This window comes from Schistocerca serialis, chromosome 8 (assembly GCF_023864345.2).
Source record: "Schistocerca serialis cubense isolate TAMUIC-IGC-003099 chromosome 8, iqSchSeri2.2, whole genome shotgun sequence".
NCBI classification, from domain to species: domain Eukaryota; kingdom Metazoa; phylum Arthropoda; class Insecta; order Orthoptera; family Acrididae; genus Schistocerca; species Schistocerca serialis.
The window spans coordinates 535385200-535406821 of NC_064645.1; the positions used below are offsets into that span (position 1 = coordinate 535385200).

Here is a 21622-nt window from a genome sequence, read left to right on the forward strand (position 1 = left end):
GCCGCCACCCCATACCCCCAGGACGGAATCAGTGTACCCCAGCTGTCTACGTCTAGTGTAAACCATGAAATAGTGCGGAAGTATTACAAATGTCTGCGTGTCTTGTAGCTGAGGCGGGATGTGGGGACCAGCCCGGTATTCACCTAGCGGGATGTGGAAAACCGCCTAAAAACTACATCGAGGCTGACCGACACACCGTCCCATGTCGTTAAACCGACGGGCGGATTCGAAACGGGTCAGGCGCGCCTACCCGAGTCCAGGAAGCAGTGCGTTAGCGCCCTCAGCTAACTTGGCGGGTACTGTTCCAGCTGCAGTCTGGCATCCACATCATTAAACGGCTGGAACGGTCAGCGAGTCCCAGTTAAAGATTGCTGTCTAACAGCTTCCAAGAGCAAAACAGAATTGATTTTCGATATTTCACATAATTATCAACCGAAATTAAAACTTTAAACACTGCCATAATCTGCTCATTAACAGGTTTAATCTTACCACAGTAAGCCAAATATCAAGATTAGGAACTGTGTATCCTTCTTGAGGCAGCATTACTCATGGCGCGCAAATTCATCCACATTCACACAGTGTTTGGGAATGTGAGCTCTTTCGTCAAACAGACTTTACCCTTACACTACTGGCCATTAAAATTGCTACACCACGAAGATGACGTGCTACAGACGTGAAATTTAACCAACAGGAAGACGATGCTGTCATATGCAAACGATTAGCTTCTCAGAGCATTCACACAAGGTTGGTGCCGGTGGCGACACCTACAACGTGCTGAAGTGAGGAAAGTTTCCAACCGATTTCTCATACACAAACAGCAGTTGACCAGCGTTGCCTGTTGAAACGTTGTTGTGATGCCTCGTGTAAGGAGGAGAAATGCGTACCATCACGTTTCCGACTTTGATAAAGGTCGGATTGTAGCCTATCGCGATTGCGGTTTATCGTATCGCGACATTGCTGCTCGCGTTGGTCGAGATCCAATGACTGTTAGCAGAATATGGAATCGGTGCGTTCAGGAGGGTAATACGTAACACCGTGCAGGATGCCAACGGCCTCCTATCACTAGCAGTCAAGATGACAGGCATCTTATCCGTATCGCTGTTACGGATCGTGCAGCCACGTCTCGATCGCTGAGTCAACAGATAGGGCCGTTTGCAAGACAACAACCATCTGCACGAACAGTTGGACGTTTGCAGCAGCATGGACTATCAGCTCGGAGACCATGGCTGCGATTACCCTTGACGCTGCATCACAGACAGGAGCGTCTGCGATGGTGTACTCAACGACGAACCTGGGTGCACGAGTGGCAAAACGTCTTTTTTTTTCGGATGAATCCAGGTTCTGTTTACAGCATCATGATGGTCGCATCCGTGTTTGGCTACATCGCAGTGAACGCACATTGGAAGCGTGTATTCGTCATCGCCATACTGGCGTATCACCCGGCGTGATGGTATGGGCTGCCATCGGTTACACGTCTCGGTCACCTCTTGTTCGCATTGACGGCACTTTGAACAGAGGACGTTACATTTCAGATGTGTTACTACCCGTGGCTCTAGCCTTCATTCGATCCCTGCGAAACCCTACATTTCAGTAGGATAATGCACGATCGCATGTTGCAGGTCCTGTGCGGGTCTTTCTGGATACAGAAAATGTTCGACTGCTGTCCTGGCCAGCACACTCTCCAGATCTCTCACCAACTGAAAACGTCTGGTCAATGGTGGCCGAGAAACTGGCTCTTCACAATACGCCAGTCACTACTCTTGATGAACTGTGGTATCGTGTTGAAGCTGCATGGGCAACTGTACCTGTACACGCCATCCAAGCTCTGTTTGACTCAATGCCCAGGCGTATCAAGGCCGTTATTACGGCCAGAGGTGGTTGTTCTGGGTACTGATTTCTCAGGATCTATGCACCCAAATTACGTGAAAATGTAATCACATATCGGTTCTAGTGTAATATATTTGTCCAATGGATACCCGTTTATCATCTGCATTTCTTATTGGTGTAGCAATTTTAATGGGCAGTAGTGTAGTTTCAAATCTTTCTTAAATTTTTTCTCATTCACAAGAAACATAACAAACTGAAAGAAAAAAAATTGTTGCTTATTACATTTTTCACTGTTAGTGCAGTAAAACTACAGAATTAGCCGTAAGTTTTAGTTTGTTATTTCTTTATTAGCAACTCTCTTCGTAACCTATTTTGAAGATATCATCTACATATACCACTGAACGTGCATGAAACATTGTACCATTGTACGACACATAGCACAGGAGATATTACGTCTTAACATTGACATGCTTGAAAACTAGCTTTTGTTAAAACGGTACCCATATTATCCAAACAATACTCATCCGGTATTCCGCAGTGATAGCACTTAGCGACTTACAGGGGATAGGCAAAATAATGTGGACACCTGTAATGGTTTATTAATAAGGTGTCGGACCCCCATTTGGCAGCGGCGATTGTTCTTGGAGTACTGGCATATAATGATTGTACAGTCTCCAGTGGAATGTTATGCCAGTCTTTGATCAGACCCTCTTCTAACTCCTGAAGTGATGAGGGAGACGGAAATTTGCTCAGGAGTCTGCGCTCCAATACCGCCCACAAGGGTTCGATTATGTTCAAGTCTGGGGACTGCGCTGCCCAGAAAAGATGCTGCTGTTCAGTTGTATTTTCCTGTCCTGGCTTTGTAAATGTGTGCATTATTATCCTGAAATATGGCATCATTGTTGGTGAACAACATTTGAATCATGTGGTGCACCTGATGACCTAAAATGTTCACGTAGTCGTTAGCTGTAATACAGTCTTTGAGAGTATTGATGGAACCAGCAGAAAACCATGATATGGCTCCCCACCCCATAACACTTCCACCTCCATGCTTAACCGCTGGAATCAAGCAATCAGGACTGTAGGCTTCTTTTGGCGTTCTCCAGACGTAAACCCGGTCCGATGTTGGAGATGGCGAAAACATTGACTCGGACCGTATGACGTGTTTCCAGTTCAGGATTTATTATGCTCCTGACACCTCGTTTTACGCTTCTTTGCGTTGGTTTTCGTCACTAATGGTTTCGGTATAGCAGTTCGTCCATGAATATTCACTTTATGGAGTTCTCGGCGGACAGTGTCGATAGATACGGGGTCTCGAAGATGGCTATTGAGCTCTGCAGTCACTGTAGCCGCCGTAGTTTTGTGTTGTTTTGACGCAATTCGTGTTAACGTATGACGATCTCTGTCATTTAGTTTTGATTTGCACCACTATTACGTTTACACGATGATGTCTTTCCATGTTTCGTGTAGGCTGTCATGACTGTTGAAACATTCAATAAGTTGGTTTTCTTGGTTACTGATGCTCCGGCTAATCGGCCCCCCACAATCTGCCCTCTTTGGGACTCTGTTAGATCTCTCATTGCACGTCAACCTGGGCCTCTTAAGCAAATACGAAGCGTGCACTAGTCGTAAACAACATGCACTAATGCCTAGTCCGTACTGAACACGCACAGTCAAGCGCGACACGTGTCTCCCCTGCGTTGTTGACCATCAAACTCAAACATCCAATTACTACCACTGTTCACATTATTTTGACCATCCCCTGTACAACAAATTTAAAACATAATTTCAAACATTTTATAGACCTTTTCTTGCTCACAGTCTCGCAAAAAAGAGAAACGAACACAGTTTATGACTTGATAAATTTCCAATTGTGTTTTTGACTTTTTCATTAGTCTGTTCATGAGTAATCCGAAAGTAATACAACCAACATAACTTTAATTTTTCGCCTTCAGATATGAAGTTTTAACATGCTAAATGCCAAATATTTAACACATTAACTCATTTATAAAGCAATCAGATGTCTGAAGCTCTTTTACACGCGGGAGTACTATCCTTTAAAGAAGAGAGGGTGCGAAAATACAATTTATTGCTAAGAAGGGAACAGGGTTCTCACGTTGCGAAGCTGGGAACCAATCTTATAATTCTATACTGATTACCAGGCGTGGCAATGCTACCTAACCATCCGGACAAATAGTGTCTCACGCCCAGGAGACTTCACGCTAATACCATATAACACCGCCCATAGCCTTAAAGGGTCGTTTCTTTCAGGTATGCCACTTCCAGCTGAAGGCATTCATTGAAGATTACGTCCAGTACAGGTACCAATTTGTTGGACGCTGAGTGCTACGCTTCTCTAACTGTTGCAGACAGTCCCAAATATTCTGTGGCGCTAAGATCAGATGATTTAGCCGTCAAGTTGAAGTACGATAGGGTGCTTGAATGTTCCTCAAGCAGTGAACGTATACATGCATCCCTGTGAACGAAGCTGTTGAACTACAGTAAGACGCGAGTGTCCACAGCATACTCATAACGGAGGCGTCAGAGGAAGGGCAACTCTTTGCTACCATAAATGTGAACATTGACATCTTGGTTCAAAATTCACAGTAAATTTAGCTCCAAAATATCACAGAACCAGCCGGATCTCAACTACACCTTCCACACGCTGCAGGTAAAACACCACGTTGTACCGTCGATCCACTGACAGCGTGCATTATTTCAAAAGAGGCAAAATGGAGACTCTTCGGACCACACCAAACGCCTCCAGAGAGCAGTGGTCCACTTCATGTGTTGCTTGGCTCACGGAACAGAAGCAGCTGCATGTGGCGCTGTGAGAAATGGCAATTTTTCTTTTTTTCCACAGTGTTCTTACTGGTTCGATACATAGGATGTTTTCATGAATATCGACTATGTTCATTCTATGGCGTATAATACATACATCCCACAGAATTATGATCTCTGCGGCTCCCGGACACTTATTTTCTATCGTCCTCCTGATGCACAGAGTGAGTCATTAGCAGCTAATGCTTTTCCTGTCATAACTGTTAACACGAAACTTTCAAGTGAGCCTTACTAAAGATTGAGCTTGCGACCTCGCCCTCAAAGACTCCTTGTAAGATATAACTAAAACTTCTTCATTCATTCAGATTAAAAAATTGATATTACATGTTACATAAAGTATTGACTCTAGATATAAAAAAATTGTACAGTAAAATTACAAATCGCTTGTACAACATTATGAGGAACGAGAAAAATAGCAGCCTTTCAGAGACAATGTAAGATTGGTTCAAATAGCTCTGAGCACTATGGGACTTAACATCTGTGGTCATCAGTCCCCTAGAACCTAGAACTACTTAAACCTAACTAACCTAAGGACAGCGACCGTAGCAGTCGCGCGGTTCTGGACTGCGCGCCTAGAACCGCTAGACCACCGCGGCCGGCAATGTAAGATTAATATAGAACCGAAAAAAGGTGTAAATAATAAGTGAGAATGCTGTGATAGCAGCATTACACGAAAGAAAAGTAATTACACCTAAGTCATGTAACATCTCCTTACAAAGTATTACAACACTACAAACGTTTTGTGTAATGCATCATTAAGGGTAATACAAATTAACGTAATATCAGTGGCATCTCCTCGGGTCCGTCCACCTGCACAAGTAACTTCTACGTGCTTTAATTTAATGATAGACTTGAAGACGTCAATGGTACAATGGTTCAGAGGAATGATGTTCTGTCTCCAGTGGTAAGGTGGGCGCAAGACCTGGAACTTACAGTGCAAAGATGTCTCAAGTATTTTTAGTATCAGAAATTAATAAGTTCTGAACTCCACAGACAATGGCCTCCTATCCCACTCGACGATATTCCAATACATTATTAAAAAACCGCAAAGAACTTGTGTGTAACTTTGGCCGAGTTTCCCAACTGTGCAGAAAATACTGTCGCCACAACAGGAAGATTTTCGCCTGCCTCTATGCATACAGTGACGGAAAAAAAGCTCAACACAAAGAACAAGTTGAGTGACATAAATGAAAGTTGGTAGGCGCGTTTCTACATCTGAAAGATGACGTCTGTTGTGGTTGGTAGGAGAGCCAACACCGTGTTACTAGAGGAGGCCGAAATGCACGCGTTTTAGCTCACGCAGGCTGGCGTGAGGTCTGGAACAGGACAAGGAAAATAGAATTTAGTTGGTGGAATACTTAACTTTAATCCATTAATGATGAACGTCGGTCTTGACGGTACATGATTCATAATATCAATAGTAATTGATAATGGCGCCTTGCTAGGTCGTAGCAAATGACGTAGCTGAAGGTTATGCTAAACTATCGTCTCGGCAAATGAGAACGTAAGTAGGCAGTGAACCATCGCTAGCAAAGTCGGCTGTACAACTGGGGCGAGTGCTAGGAAGTCTCTCTAGACCTGCCGTGTGGCAGCGCTCGGTCTGCAATCACTGATAGTGGCGACACGCGGATCCGACGTATACTAAAGGACCGCGGCCTATTTAAAGGCTACCACCTAGCAAGTGTGGTGTCTGGCGGTGACACCATAACGTCTGTTCAACTTTCTCAACATTTGCATAAGAGAGGCGCCAGTAGCGCCACTGCGAAGATGTAAATCAGGTTTGCTTTAAATACACGCTACAACGGCAGTGGTCGTTGATAACCTTCGAGATTGGACGTGGTGAGTTGTTTTAGTCAAGAATGCATTTAAGGCGACAAAGACGCCATTATCAAAACCTCACTGAATTTGATCGGGGCCTTATAATAGGGCTACGAGAAGCTGGACGTTCCTTCCTCGATATTGCAGGAAGATTTGATTGGAATGTAGTCACTGTAGATGACTGCTGGCAGCCATGGTCACAAGAATGTACAGTGGCAAAAAGACCGAGCTCCGGACGGCCACGTAGCACTGTAGAGAATGAAGACCATCGAGTTCGGCGTATTGCTTAGGCACATTGACCTGCATCAGCAGAAGCAGTTTGAGCAGCATTTGGCACTATAGTGACAGAACGAACTGTTATAAATCGGTTACTTCAAGGACAGCTCCGAGCCAGATGCCCTGTAGCGTGAATTCCACTCACCCCAAACCATCTCCATTTGCGACTTTAGTAGTGTCAACCGAGAACTCACTGGAGGGCAGGATTTTCTGATGAAAGCTGGCTCTGCTTCGGTGACGTGTGTTGGTTAGAAGAAGGCAAGCTGAGGGCCTGGAACCAACCTCTCTGCATGTCAGACACACTGGACCCACACCTGGAGCACTCTGGTGGTTATCCCACGCAATCTGACTGCAAACTTATACATCAATCTGGTGATTTGACCTGTTGTGCTGCCGTTCATGAACGGCAAAAGGTTGGCCTACATATCGATGTTGTAACCCAACAAGGCCTACAGAGTGTTGGTTTACTCGATCACCAGATCTGTCTCCAATCGACCACATATGGGACATCATCGGACGACATCTCCAGCGTCTTCCACAAACAGCATTAACCGCCCTTGTATCGATGTCCCTAGTGCAACAGGCATAGAAAGCCATCCCACAAACTGATGTCCGGCATTTGTGTAACACAATGAAGCACGTTTGCATGCTTGCATTCAACATTTTGGTGGATACATCGGTTATTAATGTACTTGCATATCACATTTGCAATTGATATCTCCCGCTAACATCAAACTGTAATCTTGCAATGTTAATCACTTGAATATGTTACCTACAAAAATGTTTTCTAAATTTAATTGTTGTTGTTATGGTATTCAGTCCCGAGACTGGTTTGATGCAGCTCTCCATGCTACTCTGTCCTGTGCAAGCTTCTTCATCTCCCAGTACCTACTGCAACCTACATCCTTCTGAATCTGCTTAGTGTATTCATCTCTTGGTCTCCCTCTACGATTTTATCCTCCACGCTGCCCTCCAATGCTAAATTTGCGATCCCTCGAAGCCTCAGAACATGTCCTACCAACCGGTCCCTTCTTCATGTCAAGTTGTGCCACAAACTCCTCTTCTCCCCAATTCTATTCAATACCTCCTCATTAGTTATATGATCTACCCATCTAAGCTTCAGCATTCTTCTGTAGCACCACATTTCGAAAGCCTCTATTCTCTTCTTCTCCAGACTATTTATCGTCCATGTTTCACTTCCATACATGGCTACACTCCATACAAATAATTTCAGAAACGACATCCTGACACTTAAATCTATACTTGATGTTAACAAATTTCTCTTCTTAAGAAACGCTTTCCTTGCCATTACCAGTCTACATTTTATATCCTCTCTACTTCGACCATCATCAGTTATTTTACTCCCCAAATAGCAAAACTCCTTTACTACTTTAAGTGTCTGATTTCCTAATCTAATTCCCTCAGCATCACCCGACTTAATTCGACTACATTCCATTATCCTCGTTTTGCATTTGTTGATGTTCCTCCTTTCAAGACACTGTCCATTCCGTTCAGCTGCTCTTCCAGGTCCTTTGCTGTCTCTGATAGAATTACAATGTCATCGGCGAACCTCAAAGTTTTTATTTCTTCTCCATGGATTTTAATACCTACTCCGAATTTGTGTTTATTTTTTCGTGATGCGATTTTTTGTCCTTCAGTGTATTTCCACAGATGCGAAACGTGAATTTGTGAAGTTAGACATTGCATCGAAACTCCACTACTACGATGTAACGCAACACAACACTTAATAGAGAAAATATTTGAAGGCTGTAAGTAACCATGAATGCATGTATGCATTATACCTGCATCACTCGTCTGTTTTACAATGTCAGTTCTTCATTGGCTCAGTTAAAATTGGTTGCGCCCAGACAAATTACGTGGCTGCCATATGCTACGACTTCTTCATCGTTTTCTCAGTACCCATGCACCCCAGTACCTCACAACAGAGGTTAAATACTAGTCATCTCATCATAACAGAAACATGTAGTCTCACTTATCTAATATCCTACTGGGCTCATCCACAAAACAAACAAATTCACAAACTTCATCGATGTGGCACTATCCGCCTCTGGAACAAATTAACCTTCACTTATCCGGACAATGCTGTGCCCTGTTGCTTTTAAGAAGAAACTAAAGCACTCCCTTCTGTCACCTTCAAACTTTCACCCAAAAATTAACGTATACTGACAGTTTCCTTCTGTCAGGCACTAATGCTCCCGTCTCCTAATGTCAATTCTTTCTCTTATCATTTCACAATCAGTCACAGCACTAAAACTACCTTCTTGTAACCTGTCGTTATTGTTGTACTTTTCATGAACGAATGTGAACTCTACTGTTTTCTCTTACTGCACCTGTAAAAAGAAACTAACAAGCTGGTCATTGTATGAAGTGTCAAGCAATCATGTTTTAGACTTAGAACGTTGTGTGTTTTTAGGTGTAACTTATTACACGTTTATCGTAATAAATAAAATGCAAAATATGTGCAATACCAGGACAGATGCAAGACAGGGACTGATAACCATAATTTTGTCAGATGAAAGGAATAAATATCAGGTTAAGTAAACAAATGAGTTACGTAAATAACTCTACGGCGAGGTGTAAGCCTCAAGGTAGGGACTCTATTTTGAGTCATCTTCCTTCTGACTGGTTTGATGCCTCAGTTATGTGTTGGATGTATTCCGGCCTTCGTCTTCCCCGACAGTTTTTACCCTCTGCTGCTCCCTCTTACACCATAGAAGTTGTTCCCTAATGTCTTAAGATACATCCTCTCCCTTCTTCTCACCGTTGCTTTCCATCCACCCCGATAGCTGAGTGGTCAGCGTGACGGATTCCCGTCTTACGGGCCCGTGTTCGATTCCCGGCTGGGTCAGGGATATTCTCCGCTCAGGGACTGGGCGTTGTGCTGTCTTCCTGATCATTTCATCCCCATTCTACGCGCAGGTCGCCAGTGTGGGGTCTAATGTAATAAGACGTGCACCAAGGCGGCCGGACCTTCCCCGTAAGGCGCCTCCCGCTCAATGACGCCAAACGCTCATTTCAATTTTACCGTTGCTTTCCGCACGTTCCTGTCTTCACCGATTAATCGAAGAGCCACCTCACTGATTATCAGCCCACCTAATTTTCAGCATCCTTCATCTTTCAAATGGTACGATTCTCTTCTGTTCCGGTTTTTCCACTGTCCATGATTCACTACCATAAAACGCTGTACTCCAAATTTCTTCGTTAAAGGGGGTAGGATGTCAAACGGGCCGACTTGGAGCAGGAGAGACACCACAGGACATTTTAATTTCCACTGTCTATACTTTTACATATAAATTCTTAAAAATTTAACAGCATGACCAGGAAGGATTCAGGATTCATACTCATAGCAGTGGAAGCTCAAAAATGTAACAAAACACATTTTTTTTACATGTGAGATTTCATCATTTTTTCACTTACTGCATTTGTTGCTATAGGTACACTTTTCTTCGTAAGTAAGAGAGATTCTTCGATGACTTTTGCACAGCATACAAACCATAGTTACAGGTGTATGAAACTCTATAAGTTATTTAATTTATGAAAAAATGAATGAACTGTTACATTTTAAACATCATCTTTAGAAAAAATTCAAGTTTTATAGTTAATTATCTCAATTTCTTCCACAGTTTTTTAATAGATTTGGAAAATTCTAAAGTTTCATTCAGATGTAACTACTGTTTGTGTGCAATGAAAAATTCATCGAAGAATCTCTCTTACTTAGGAAGAAAAGTGTTCCTATAGCAACAAGTGCAGCCAGTAATAAGTGAAAAAATGATGAAATTTCACATGTAAAAAAAGGTATTTTGCTACGTTTTTGAACTTCCACTGTGATGAGTGTGAGTCCTCAATCCTTCCTGGTCATGGTGACAAAGTTTTATGAATTTATTTGTAAAAGTATAGACAGTAGAAATTAAAATGTCCTGTCGTGACTCTCCTGCTCCAAGTCGGCCCGTTTGACGTCCTACCCCCTTAAATAAAAGCCTAGGCTTGACATAGTCAGCCGGCCGGTGTGGCCGAGCGGTTCTAGGCGCTACAGTCTGGAACCACGTGACCGCTACTGTCGCAGGTTCGAATCCTGCCTCGGGCATGGATGTGTGTGATGTCCTTAGGTTAGTTAGGTTTAAGTAGTTCTAAGTTATAGGGGACTGATGACCTCAGCTGTTAAGTCGCATAGTGCTCAGAGCAATTTGAACCGTATTGACACATTCAGAATTCTTGTGGAATGGAATGCCCTCTTTGCCTGCGCTTGTCTGCTTTTTATGTCCTCCTTGCCTTCGTCCGCCATGTGTTATTTTGCATCCAAGGTAGTAGAATTCCTTAACTTCACCTACATCTTTGTTACCAGTTTTTATGTTAGTCTATCGCTAATCAGATTTCTACAACTCTTAGTTTCGTCATTCCGCGGTTTATCCTCTAAAGATAATCAGTATTTATTACACTGTTCAGTTCGTTCAACAGATCACGTAATTCTTCCTCTGTTTTGCTGAGGACACCAGTGTCATCCCCTCTGACACATCGATGACTTCCTGCTGCAGGTGCCGGTGTTGCGACCTCGCCAGCCCACGCCGCTGCCGCCGCCCGTCGCCACCACTGCCGATGCGGCTCCACCGACCGCCCCGCAGTCGTCACAGGCTCAGCTGGAATCCCGGCGCGACGTCTTTGACCAGTTCCTCAAGATCGTAGACGCGTCCAAGTTCGGCTCTAACCACCACTACTCTTCGCTGCCGGCCTCGTACTACCCGTCGCCCTTCTACCACAAGCCGTCGGCGCCGCCGATGCGGCCGCCGTACACCATGCTGATGCCGCCGCCCCCGCCGCCCCCGACGGCCTCGGCGCTGGCGCGGCCGACGCAGGGCCAGACGTCGGTGTCGCTGCAGCACGCCAACCTCGTGTACCACGCGTCGACGACGCAGCCGCTGCAGCAGGCGCTCGACTGGAAGGAGGGCAAGACGCAGCTGGCCACGGTCGCCGCGGCGCCGCCCACCGCCGCCGCCCCCACGCGGCCCCCCGCCGCCCACGACGCCGTGGATCTCTCCTCGCTGCTGCAGAGCCTGCTGCGCGACGAGGCGACGCCGGTCACCGCCGTCGCTCCCCAGTCCGACGCCTTCACCGTAACGACGCCACCTGCCACTCCCACCACGACCGTCACCACGTGTGCCACCCCCGTGGCTACGACCGTGGCCTCCTTGACCACTGACCCTCTGTTTTCCCATTACAAGCAACCGGCGGAACCACTCCGGGGGCCCATGTACCTCATAATCCAGGGCCACTCCAAAGTGAAGACGTACGGCGCCGCCAATAAGCACCAGCACAGCTACCACGGAATTCCAATCCAGAACTCCAACGACATCCAGCAGGAGCAGGACATGGAGACTGACAGATCTGGCCGTGCAGTCGATGACGAGGTCTACAGTGTGGCATCTTCTTACGAGTCAAACACCATCGGAACGGGGCAGGATGATACACTCAGAAGAACGCCGCGGTCGTCCACAGAATACGTCAACGATGTCTTCGATGACACTGGGCCATCTAAGCCAGCGAGAGCTCGTCGCAAGAAGCGAACTGCTGATGATATCAGCGACGAACTTAAGCCTCCATCCGCAACCAATTCGGGCCAAGACGATGTGCCTCGAGTCGCAACACAGCCCAAAGTTCTGCAGCAAAGTGGTAAAGCAAATCCCAAGAAAGTCACCAGCATAACATCTAGAGCTGATATCTACCGGAAGCGGAGACTGAAAGGCATGAAGACATTTAGGCGGGTGCACAGCGCAGTAGAGGCTACCACTCGCGAAATCGAAGCAATCTTGAAACAAAATCGTCAAATGTCGAAGCAGCTCCAAAATTTACCAGGTTACCAATGGCGTTCATCTGGATTAAAAGCAGCCGCTGCTCCTGAAAATGTGATGGCAGAGGCGACTGTCAAAGAAATTGAGGCCATATTGCGAGAAAATCGTGAGATGTCACGGCAGTTTGGTACATTACCTGGATATGCAACACAGTCAGGAACAACATCACTCATAGAAATTCCGTTACGTCGTTCTGGGACCATATCGTCGAAAGAGAAACCCCAGACAGAAACAATAAGTTCGCATAGAAATAAACGTCAGCTTCTAGAAGTTTCTGAAGAACACCCTGGTGTCACTACCGATGATGTGTCTGCTGCGACAGAGGATGCTACAACTTACGACGATTCCGACGGACACGATGAACAGCTCCTGCGGTATAACAGTGCCAAACCAGAAAGTGAAGTTACAACTGAAATTGAACCAGCGTCCATTGGTCCTGACAGTCAGCTGACTATGCAACAGCGACAGTGGACGACGCCAGAGACTGTTATTTCTCCTACGACAACTGTAATCAACGACGACAAAGAAGTTGAGTCTTCCAAGGGGAGGCAGGTATTAGAGGAACTAGGGGAGCTAATTCCACTAGATGAAGACACAGCGGAGGAGCTGCTGCAGGGTCTGTTAGTCCAGCAAGGCCAAGGGTCTGGAGCTGGTGCTGTCATTGCTTCTTCACTAGCGAAAATTCTCGATGTGGAAAGCCGTACTTGAAGGCATGTATCTTCATTAAAAATATATCAGGCCAACACGCTTTCCTAACGCCTCTCAATGCTGGATACATACGTATCGTCTCGGGACAATACACGCCTGGTATCAAAATACATTCATTGAGACTGTGACCTATTTGTTTCGCTTAAATCTTAATGCCTACGGTGTTTTTACCAGAGAGTTATTCCCCTTTTTAAGGCGAAACAAATGTGAGACTGAATTCGTCAACACTCAAGAAGTGTTTCTGATGCATTTTTCCTTATTTTTTTATACTAAATAATAAACTAAGCGAGAAATACGAAACTACATTCCCACCGCATTTTTCTGTTACTGTATGCAAATCAACGAGTACACTGTCACGTCATTGCAGCCCCATTTCTCTGCTCCTTCAGTGCTGAAGTGCCACCTCACTCACACACACACACACACACACATACACACACTGAGAAAAGCTACACCCGCCCCTTTACTTGTGATGTTCGCACCTTTTATTGGGCAAGTAGTTCGCGTATCTGTGATTGTGTAAGGCAAGGGAACAAAACTGATGTTATAAGTAAAACAGGTCATTTAAGACCTATGGTACAAAATACTTACGAAGTTGGCATTTATTGGTTTGTTATTTGGCTCCAAGGCAAAAACTGAATTTTATCATCAGCATCTAACTAGTTCATAAATGTTCACAATATCCCAAGCTTGCTGAGTGAAGTATCACACAATTTTCAAAAACAACAACGAATACAGCAGTTACAGTTTTGTTCACTGCTTACTAGTAACCAGCACTATTATTGCTAGTAAACAAGAATCAGATTACAAATATGAACTACAGGAGAGAATATTATGAAATAACATAAATATTGACAGTTTAGTGGCTTTTTCGATGCTATATCACAATTTTCTTCATCTTGTTTTGTTTTTGATAGGAAGTTTAAAATAATACCTTGTCATGGATCCCTTTGGAGCTACCTCAACTCCCATTCACAGTTACACCATCAAAAGACATTATTAGTACATGTGGTGTCTCGTACATGTCTTGTCTCATCTAGTGATCATTCCATATATCAACAAATCACAAAGAACATTCACTGCATGTCACAGCACATTATCATTGGAGTGTATCTAACCATACCTCTCCCATTAAAAATGTTGTTATGCTTGTTATGTTAAGTATGAATTTTATTTATTTAAATTATTTTAAACTCTTTATATAGTTTGTTGCAATATGAATGTGATTTTAATATTTATTGATATAGTAAATTTACAAGTTGTTTCATTTTTATTGATTAAAGTACCTGATACTTCAAACAATGCCAGATATCTTTTGAAACAAAGTTATCCTCTTCAGAAGAAACAATAGACGAATATATCAATGAGTACAACACAAAAGACAGCAATACAGGAAGTTTTGTGTGATTATTGAGAATTGCAAATTTTTTTGTGAATATTTTTTGTAAATTTTTCAATAAATTAATGGTTACAGATAAAATCTTCAGCTAATCTTTGCATCTGTGCAAAAAACGTTTCAATGTTGCTTTCAACTCTTTCATATTCCTTTATGACAAAATGTAAATTTTAGTTTGCTTAATAGCTTTTATATGATCAAAGTTTTATTCTGTCTTTATACATACTGTAATAATACAAAGTCTAGAGCTGTAAATAACCATCGATTTATGGGTGAAAATTTAGACACAACAGCAACCAGCTGAAATGCAAGTGTCATAATTTTCATAAATGACTGATTATTGATGATTTCTTCTATCAATCACAGGAATATAACAGTAGCAGATAGGTAACTCACAAAGTACATACACAAACAGAACTCTATCTCTGTATATATTGAAGTCTCACATATAGGATGATTCCAGGTACATACTAAATTTCACATTTTCAATCATGTGGCATTAATATGGATGATGTAGTGCATTGTGCATTGACTATATAAAGATTATTCTGTGTAGCTCACATAACATTGATTCTATTATTGTAGCTGTAACCTCAGTTTAATCTTACATTACAAGTTCATTTAATAATGAATCAACATTTTATGTTATCTTAGTTCATATAATAAAAAAAGTTTTGTGGTGCTGACATTATTGCCAAAAATGTGAATCACACAATGTATAGCAAACACAACTACAAAAAGTATTTATAATCACTCGTAGTTGAGATCAATCTTTTAGATGTTTACTAAAGAAATGGCAGTGTCCAGCTTAATTATGTTAATGGAAATAATGACAATAAGTCTCTACAATTGACAGTTAATATCACATTGTTTAAACAAGGAAGTTATTTAGTGTTTTATTGCATTAAGATTCTCAATGCTTTAACAAAAGAAATTACTACATGGATCAGTTTCAAAGATTGTAGTTTTTACCTGTATTGACCAAATTTAATTTGTTGTAACGCCAGAAAATAACTGTGCTTAGGAAATATGAGATCATGAAGAAGAATATGTTATTGTATTCTATTACTACAATTGGAGTAATTCTTTTGCTCACAAGGTATTGGTCAGTGGGTCGATTATCTTTCAAGAAATGGGTAGTTTGTGTATATATGTTAAAGATAATTTAATTAGAGATGCTGTTTGAATCACAACGTGATATATGAGTACATGTATTGTTCCCCCTGACGGTAGCAGTGTCATCAGTGAAACTTATCACTGACATCCTTTCACCGCAAATTTCAATGCCAGAAAGCTTCCATCCATATTGTACACCCTATTTAATCAGAGAACTTCGTTCTTGGTTTTCTGCTCTCATTGTTCCTTCTTGGTTGTTATAGATAGCTATTGCACATTACTCGCCTTTCCCTATCGTTTACAACAAGTTTTCTGAGGAATTCCAACATCCTGCACCATTTTACATCGTCAAAAGCTTTCTATAGGTCGACAAATTCTATGAATGTTTCTTGATTTTTCTTAAGTCCTGCTTCCATTATCAAGTGCAAGAGTCAAAAATGCCTCTCTTGTGCCATTGCCTTGCCGAAAACCAAACTGACAGTCATCTAACAGATTGTCAATTTTCTTCTCCATTCTTCTGCACATTACTCTTGCCAGCAACTTATGTACAATTGGGCGATAATTCTCGCACTTATCTGCCCCTGCTGTCTTCGAGGTGTGAGATGACGATTTCGCCGAAGTCTGGTGGCATATCTCCAGTCTCATAGATTCTACATTCAAACTTAAATAGTCTTTTGGCTGGCACTTGCTCAATGATTTTACAAATTCTGAAGGATTGTGTATTCCTTCTGTCTTATTTGATTTTAAGACTCCAAAGCTCTGTTAAACACTGACTCTAATACTTAATCCCTAATGTCTTCCAAATTGACTCAGATTTCTTCCTCTATCACATGAACAAGCAGGTGTTGACTCTCTTAGAGGCCTTGAATGTATTCTTTCCACCTAAACGCTGTCTTTCTGCGTTTGACAGTGGAATTCCCCTTTCACTCTTAATGTCGTCAGCTTCGCTTTTAATTTCACCAAAATTTGTTTTGTCTTTTCTGTTTTCTGTTTCAGTTCTTCCAACGACCATTTCATTTTTCGATTTCTTCACTTTTTCATACAGCCATTTCGTCTTGGCTTCCCTCCAATTCCTATTTATTTCAGTCGTAAGTGACTTATATCCCGCTATTTTTGTCTTTCCCTGAACGTTTCTGAACTTTCTTCTTTCGTCTGTCAACTGAAGTATTTACTTTGTCTCCCAAGGTTTGTTCACAGTTTTCTTCCTTGCACCTATGTTTATCTGTCCTGCTTCTATAATTGTCCTCTTCATCTGAATTTCTTGCTGTGGCATTCATTATCGTACTATTTACAGCTTTAGATAACTTCAAAAACAACTCATCATTCCTCAACAGTTCAGTATTCCACTTCCATCTACATTGATTCTTCTGAACGATTCTAAGTCTATTAGTCATCATTATTACAGATCTTATTGTGTATAAGCTCTTCTGTAGACGTTACAGTGGAATATCTTTCATCGCAATCTCTGGCTATCATGTAATCCAGCTGGAATTTTGCTGCATTTACATGCCTTCTCAAGTACATCTCTTATAATTTTTGATCAGTGTAAGCGCCATTTTTTAAATATTTCTATTGAATCATTAATCTTGTGACCCGTTTGATGCGGTCGGCTACGAATCCTCCTCCTATGCTAAATTTTTCATCTTAGAGTAGCACTTGCAACCTACGTCCTCAGTTATCTGCTGAACGTATTAAAGTCTCTTTCTTGCTCTACAGTTTTTACACTATATATCTCCTTCAAGTACCACTCCCTGATGTTTTAACAGATGTCTCATCATGCTGTCCCTTCGCCTTGTCGTGTTTCCCATATATTCCTTTCTTTTCCGTATATTTCTTTCCTCTCCAATTACGCACAGAACCTCATCACTCCTTATTAGTCCACCTACTTTTCAACATTCGGCTGTAGCAACACTTCTCAACGCTTCGATTCTCGTCTGTTTCCGTTTTTCTGCGGCCCTTGTTTCAGTACCATACACTGCTGCACACGAATGTTCTTAGAAACTTCATCCACAAATTAAGGCTTATGTTTGATACTAGTAGACTTGTCTTGGCCGGGAATGCCCTTTTTGCCAGTGTTAGTCTGCTGTTGATGACCTCCTTGCTCCGTCCGTCATGAATTATTTTGTTGCCTGGGTAAAATAATTTCTTAACTTCTTTTGCTTCGTGAATACCGGTTCTGATTTTAAGTTTCTCTCTGTTCTCACTTCTGCTTCTGATCATTACTTGCGTCATTTTTTAGTTACACACAGCCACTTTCTTCACTCATTAGACCGTTCATTCCATTCGACTGATCCTGTAATTCTTCTTCACTTTCACTGAGGATAGGGAAGTAGTCAGCGATCTTATCGTTGATATCCTTTCACCCTGAGTTTCAAGCCTACTCGTAAAACCTTATTTTGTTTCTGTCACCGAACTTTCTGTGTATAGATTGAACAATAGCCCGAGCACTTATTTTGTGGTCTTCCAGTCATATTGTTCTCTATTAGTTCTTGTACATATTGTATGCAAAACCGTCTACTCCAGTAGCATACCCGTATTTTTCCCAGGGTATCGAGCATCTTGTACGGTCTTACATAGTCGTACGCTTTTTCCAGGTCGACAGATCCTATGAACGTGCCTTCATTTTTCTTCAGTCTTGCTTCCTTTTTCAATCGCAACGTCATAACTGCGTCTCTGGTGTCTTTACTTTTCCCAAAGCCAAACTGATCGTCAGCTAACAGATCGTCAATTTTCGTCTTTATACTTCTGCACATTATTCTTGTCAACAGCTTGGGTGCAAGAGCTGTTAAACTGATTGTGCGATAATTCTCGTACTTGTCGGCCCTTGCGGTTTTCGGGATTGTGTGAATGATATTGTTCTGAATGTCCGATGGTATACCTCAAGTCTCATACATTCTACACACCAACGTGAATAGTCATTTTCATGCCACTTTACACAATGATTTTAGAAAGTCCTATGGGATGTTATCCATCCCTTCTGCCGCACTTGATCGTAAGTCGTCCAAAGCTCTTTTAAATCCAAATTCTAATAATGGATCCCCTATCTCTTAACTGTCGACTCCTGTTTCTTCTCTGTCTCGTTATCAGGAGAGTCCTCCCCCTCGCAGAGGCCTTCAATGTAGTCTTTCCAGCCATCCCCTCTCGCCTGTGCATTTACCGTTGGATTTCCCATTGCCCTTCTAGTGTTACCGCTCTTGTTTTTAATTTCATCAAAGGCTGTTTTGATATTACAACATCCTGAGTCAGTCCTTCCGACAAATCATTACTTTTTCTATGTCTTAACATCCTTCATGCAGCCATTTAGTCTAAGCTTTCCTGGAACTCCTGTTTATTTCAGTCCTAAGTGACTTGTATTTCTGTATTCCTGAACTTCCCTGAACTTTTCTGAACTTCCTTCTTTTGGCGATCAACTGAAGTATTCTTTTTCCATTACTCGCGGTTTCTTCGCAGTTACCTTCTTTGTACCGATGGTTTTCTTTCCAATTTCTTTGACTGCCATTTTGAGATATGTCCATTCCTCTTTAATTGAGCTGTCTACTGAGCTATTCATTGTCGCAGTATCTATAAACTCATAGAACTTCAAGAGTGTCTCTTAATTCCTTAGTACTTCCATATCACACTTCTTTGTTCGCTGATTCTTCCTGACTAGACTCTCACACTTCAGGCTACGCTTCATCATCGTTGCCTGAGTACATGTTTGCTTATGGCTACGCTCCACAACTCCTTATATGATTTCGAAATCTATGCCTGACCATTATGTAATCTAACTGCAATCTTTCCGTACCTCGCGGCCTTTTCAAGTGTTACTCCTACTATTGTGATCCTTGAACAGAGTATTTGCTATTAGTAGTTGAAATTTATTGCAGAACTCATTCTTTCTCCTCTTTCATTCTCAAGCCTATATTCTCTCGTAACCCTTTCTTCTACTCCTTCCCCTATAATCGTATTCCAGAACCCCATTTTTATTAGATTTTCACCTCACTTAACGTACTGAATTACCCGTTCGATATTCTCATATACTTTATCTCTTCATCTTCCGCTTGAAACGTCGGCAGGTGTATCTGAGTTACTGTGGTCGATGTTGGTTTGCTGTCGATTCTGATGAGAACAATCTTATCACTGAAGTGTTCGCAGTAACTAAATCTTTGCCCTACCTTCCAATTCGTAACAAATCTACCGTTGAGGCATTTTCAGCTTTTGTTGATATTATCCTGTGTTCGTTTGACCAGAAATTGTTGTCTTCTTTCCATTTCACTTTACTGATCCCCACAATATCTAGACAGAGACTTTGCATTACTCTTTTCAGATTTTCTGGTTTCCCTACCACGCACAACTCCTGTAATTCCACTTCCGACTCGTAGAATTTCTTTGTTTATTCTTTTTTAATTAACACCTCATGAGCCCTCTTCAAGGGGTCTCTCTGCTAACGCAGAAATCATCTTGACACTTTCTCGGTTACAAGCCGTATGTCCCTTTGATGTGCATTATGTGTCTTTAATATGGTGGTTCCCATTGTGTTCTGGGTCCTCGTGTCACTGAATTTTGTTGACTCTTTCCCATTTTTTAAGCCATTTCCCACCCCAAGGGCAAGAGGTTATCTTGAAATGCGTTCCTCCGCCCTCTTTAACGAGGCAGTCAGAAGACCAAGTCTGGCTCATAACGGAAGTTTTCAGCTGCCATCGCTGATAATTTTTATTCAAAACCTAAGTTGTGGTTGGAACTGAACAGCGGGACCCAAGGAAGAATTTTCTGAGCCATTATATATAGTTTCCCTTCGTCGAGCTTGCATTTCCATTTTTTTCTGTTCCCTCTCATTGTTATATTTCCCTTACTGTGTGTGAGTAACATAGTACTGACCATGGACTCCTCAGAGGACATAACACTTGACAACATTTCCCTGTTGTATGTGGTAATAGCATCATATACTCCAAAATGAAGAGAAAAGTATACCCGGTCTACAAATCTTGAGCTTTATGTGGCTTATGTCGAGAGAGACCAGACACTTGGCGGAAATACTATAGATAAAATGATCCGATCATGTTCATACATGTGAACAAGGAAACCGTAAAGAGATTTTGGAAAGATTCGTCTGATACTGAGTTAATGAGATAATGCAGTCATTGTCGTAAACAGAATCGAAATGAGACAATGAATACATCGTTTCGACCACTATTCTAGTATTCAGATCCATGTTTCCACACACTGGATGCTGGAGTTGATGTTTTCTCTCAAATGACCTAAGTACTGCTAGTAGCAAGTCCGTCTTATCAGATAAAAGTGTCATTGTTATGTTACTCTTGTACCTTACTTTTATGTAATCTTCGTCTTTTGAAAAACTCGATCACTAAACGCGCAATACGAGGTGCGGCTAGAAAAAAACCGGACTGATGCTGGAAAAAACATTTATTTACAATTTCATGTTATCTCCTTCAATGTACTCTCCTCCTCGGTCTCTACAGCGCTCCATATGAATTTTCCACTGTTCATAGCAATGCTGCAGATCGTTTTCGGTAAGTCCATACATTACTTCCGTCGCTTTTTCTTTTACTGCTTCAACAGTCTCAAATCTAGTTCCTTTCAAAGCTGACTTGACTTTAGGGAAAAGAAAAAAGTCACAGGGGGCCAAATCAGGTGAGTAGGGTGGATGATCTAAGATGGGAATGTTGTGTTTTGCCAAAAACGTCTTCACTGACAACGCACTGTGAGCTGGGGCATTGTCTTGGTGAAGGGTCCATTACTTTTTTCTCCACAAATCGTTCCGTTTTCTCCGTACTCG

General features: G+C 42.3%; 1 protein-coding gene across 1 annotated transcript in view; it reads left to right on the forward strand.

The window, feature by feature from the left end:
• LOC126416639 (uncharacterized) overlaps positions 1-14731 on the forward strand; it is a 168648-nt gene extending 153917 nt beyond the window's left edge. The window contains exon 4 of the mRNA XM_050084408.1: positions 11316-14731. Coding sequence (XP_049940365.1) covers positions 11316-13334 — 2019 coding nt within the window. The 3' untranslated portion in view covers positions 13335-14731. The remainder of the gene's footprint in view (positions 1-11315) is intronic.
• The last annotated feature ends 6891 nt before the right edge of the window (positions 14732-21622 follow it).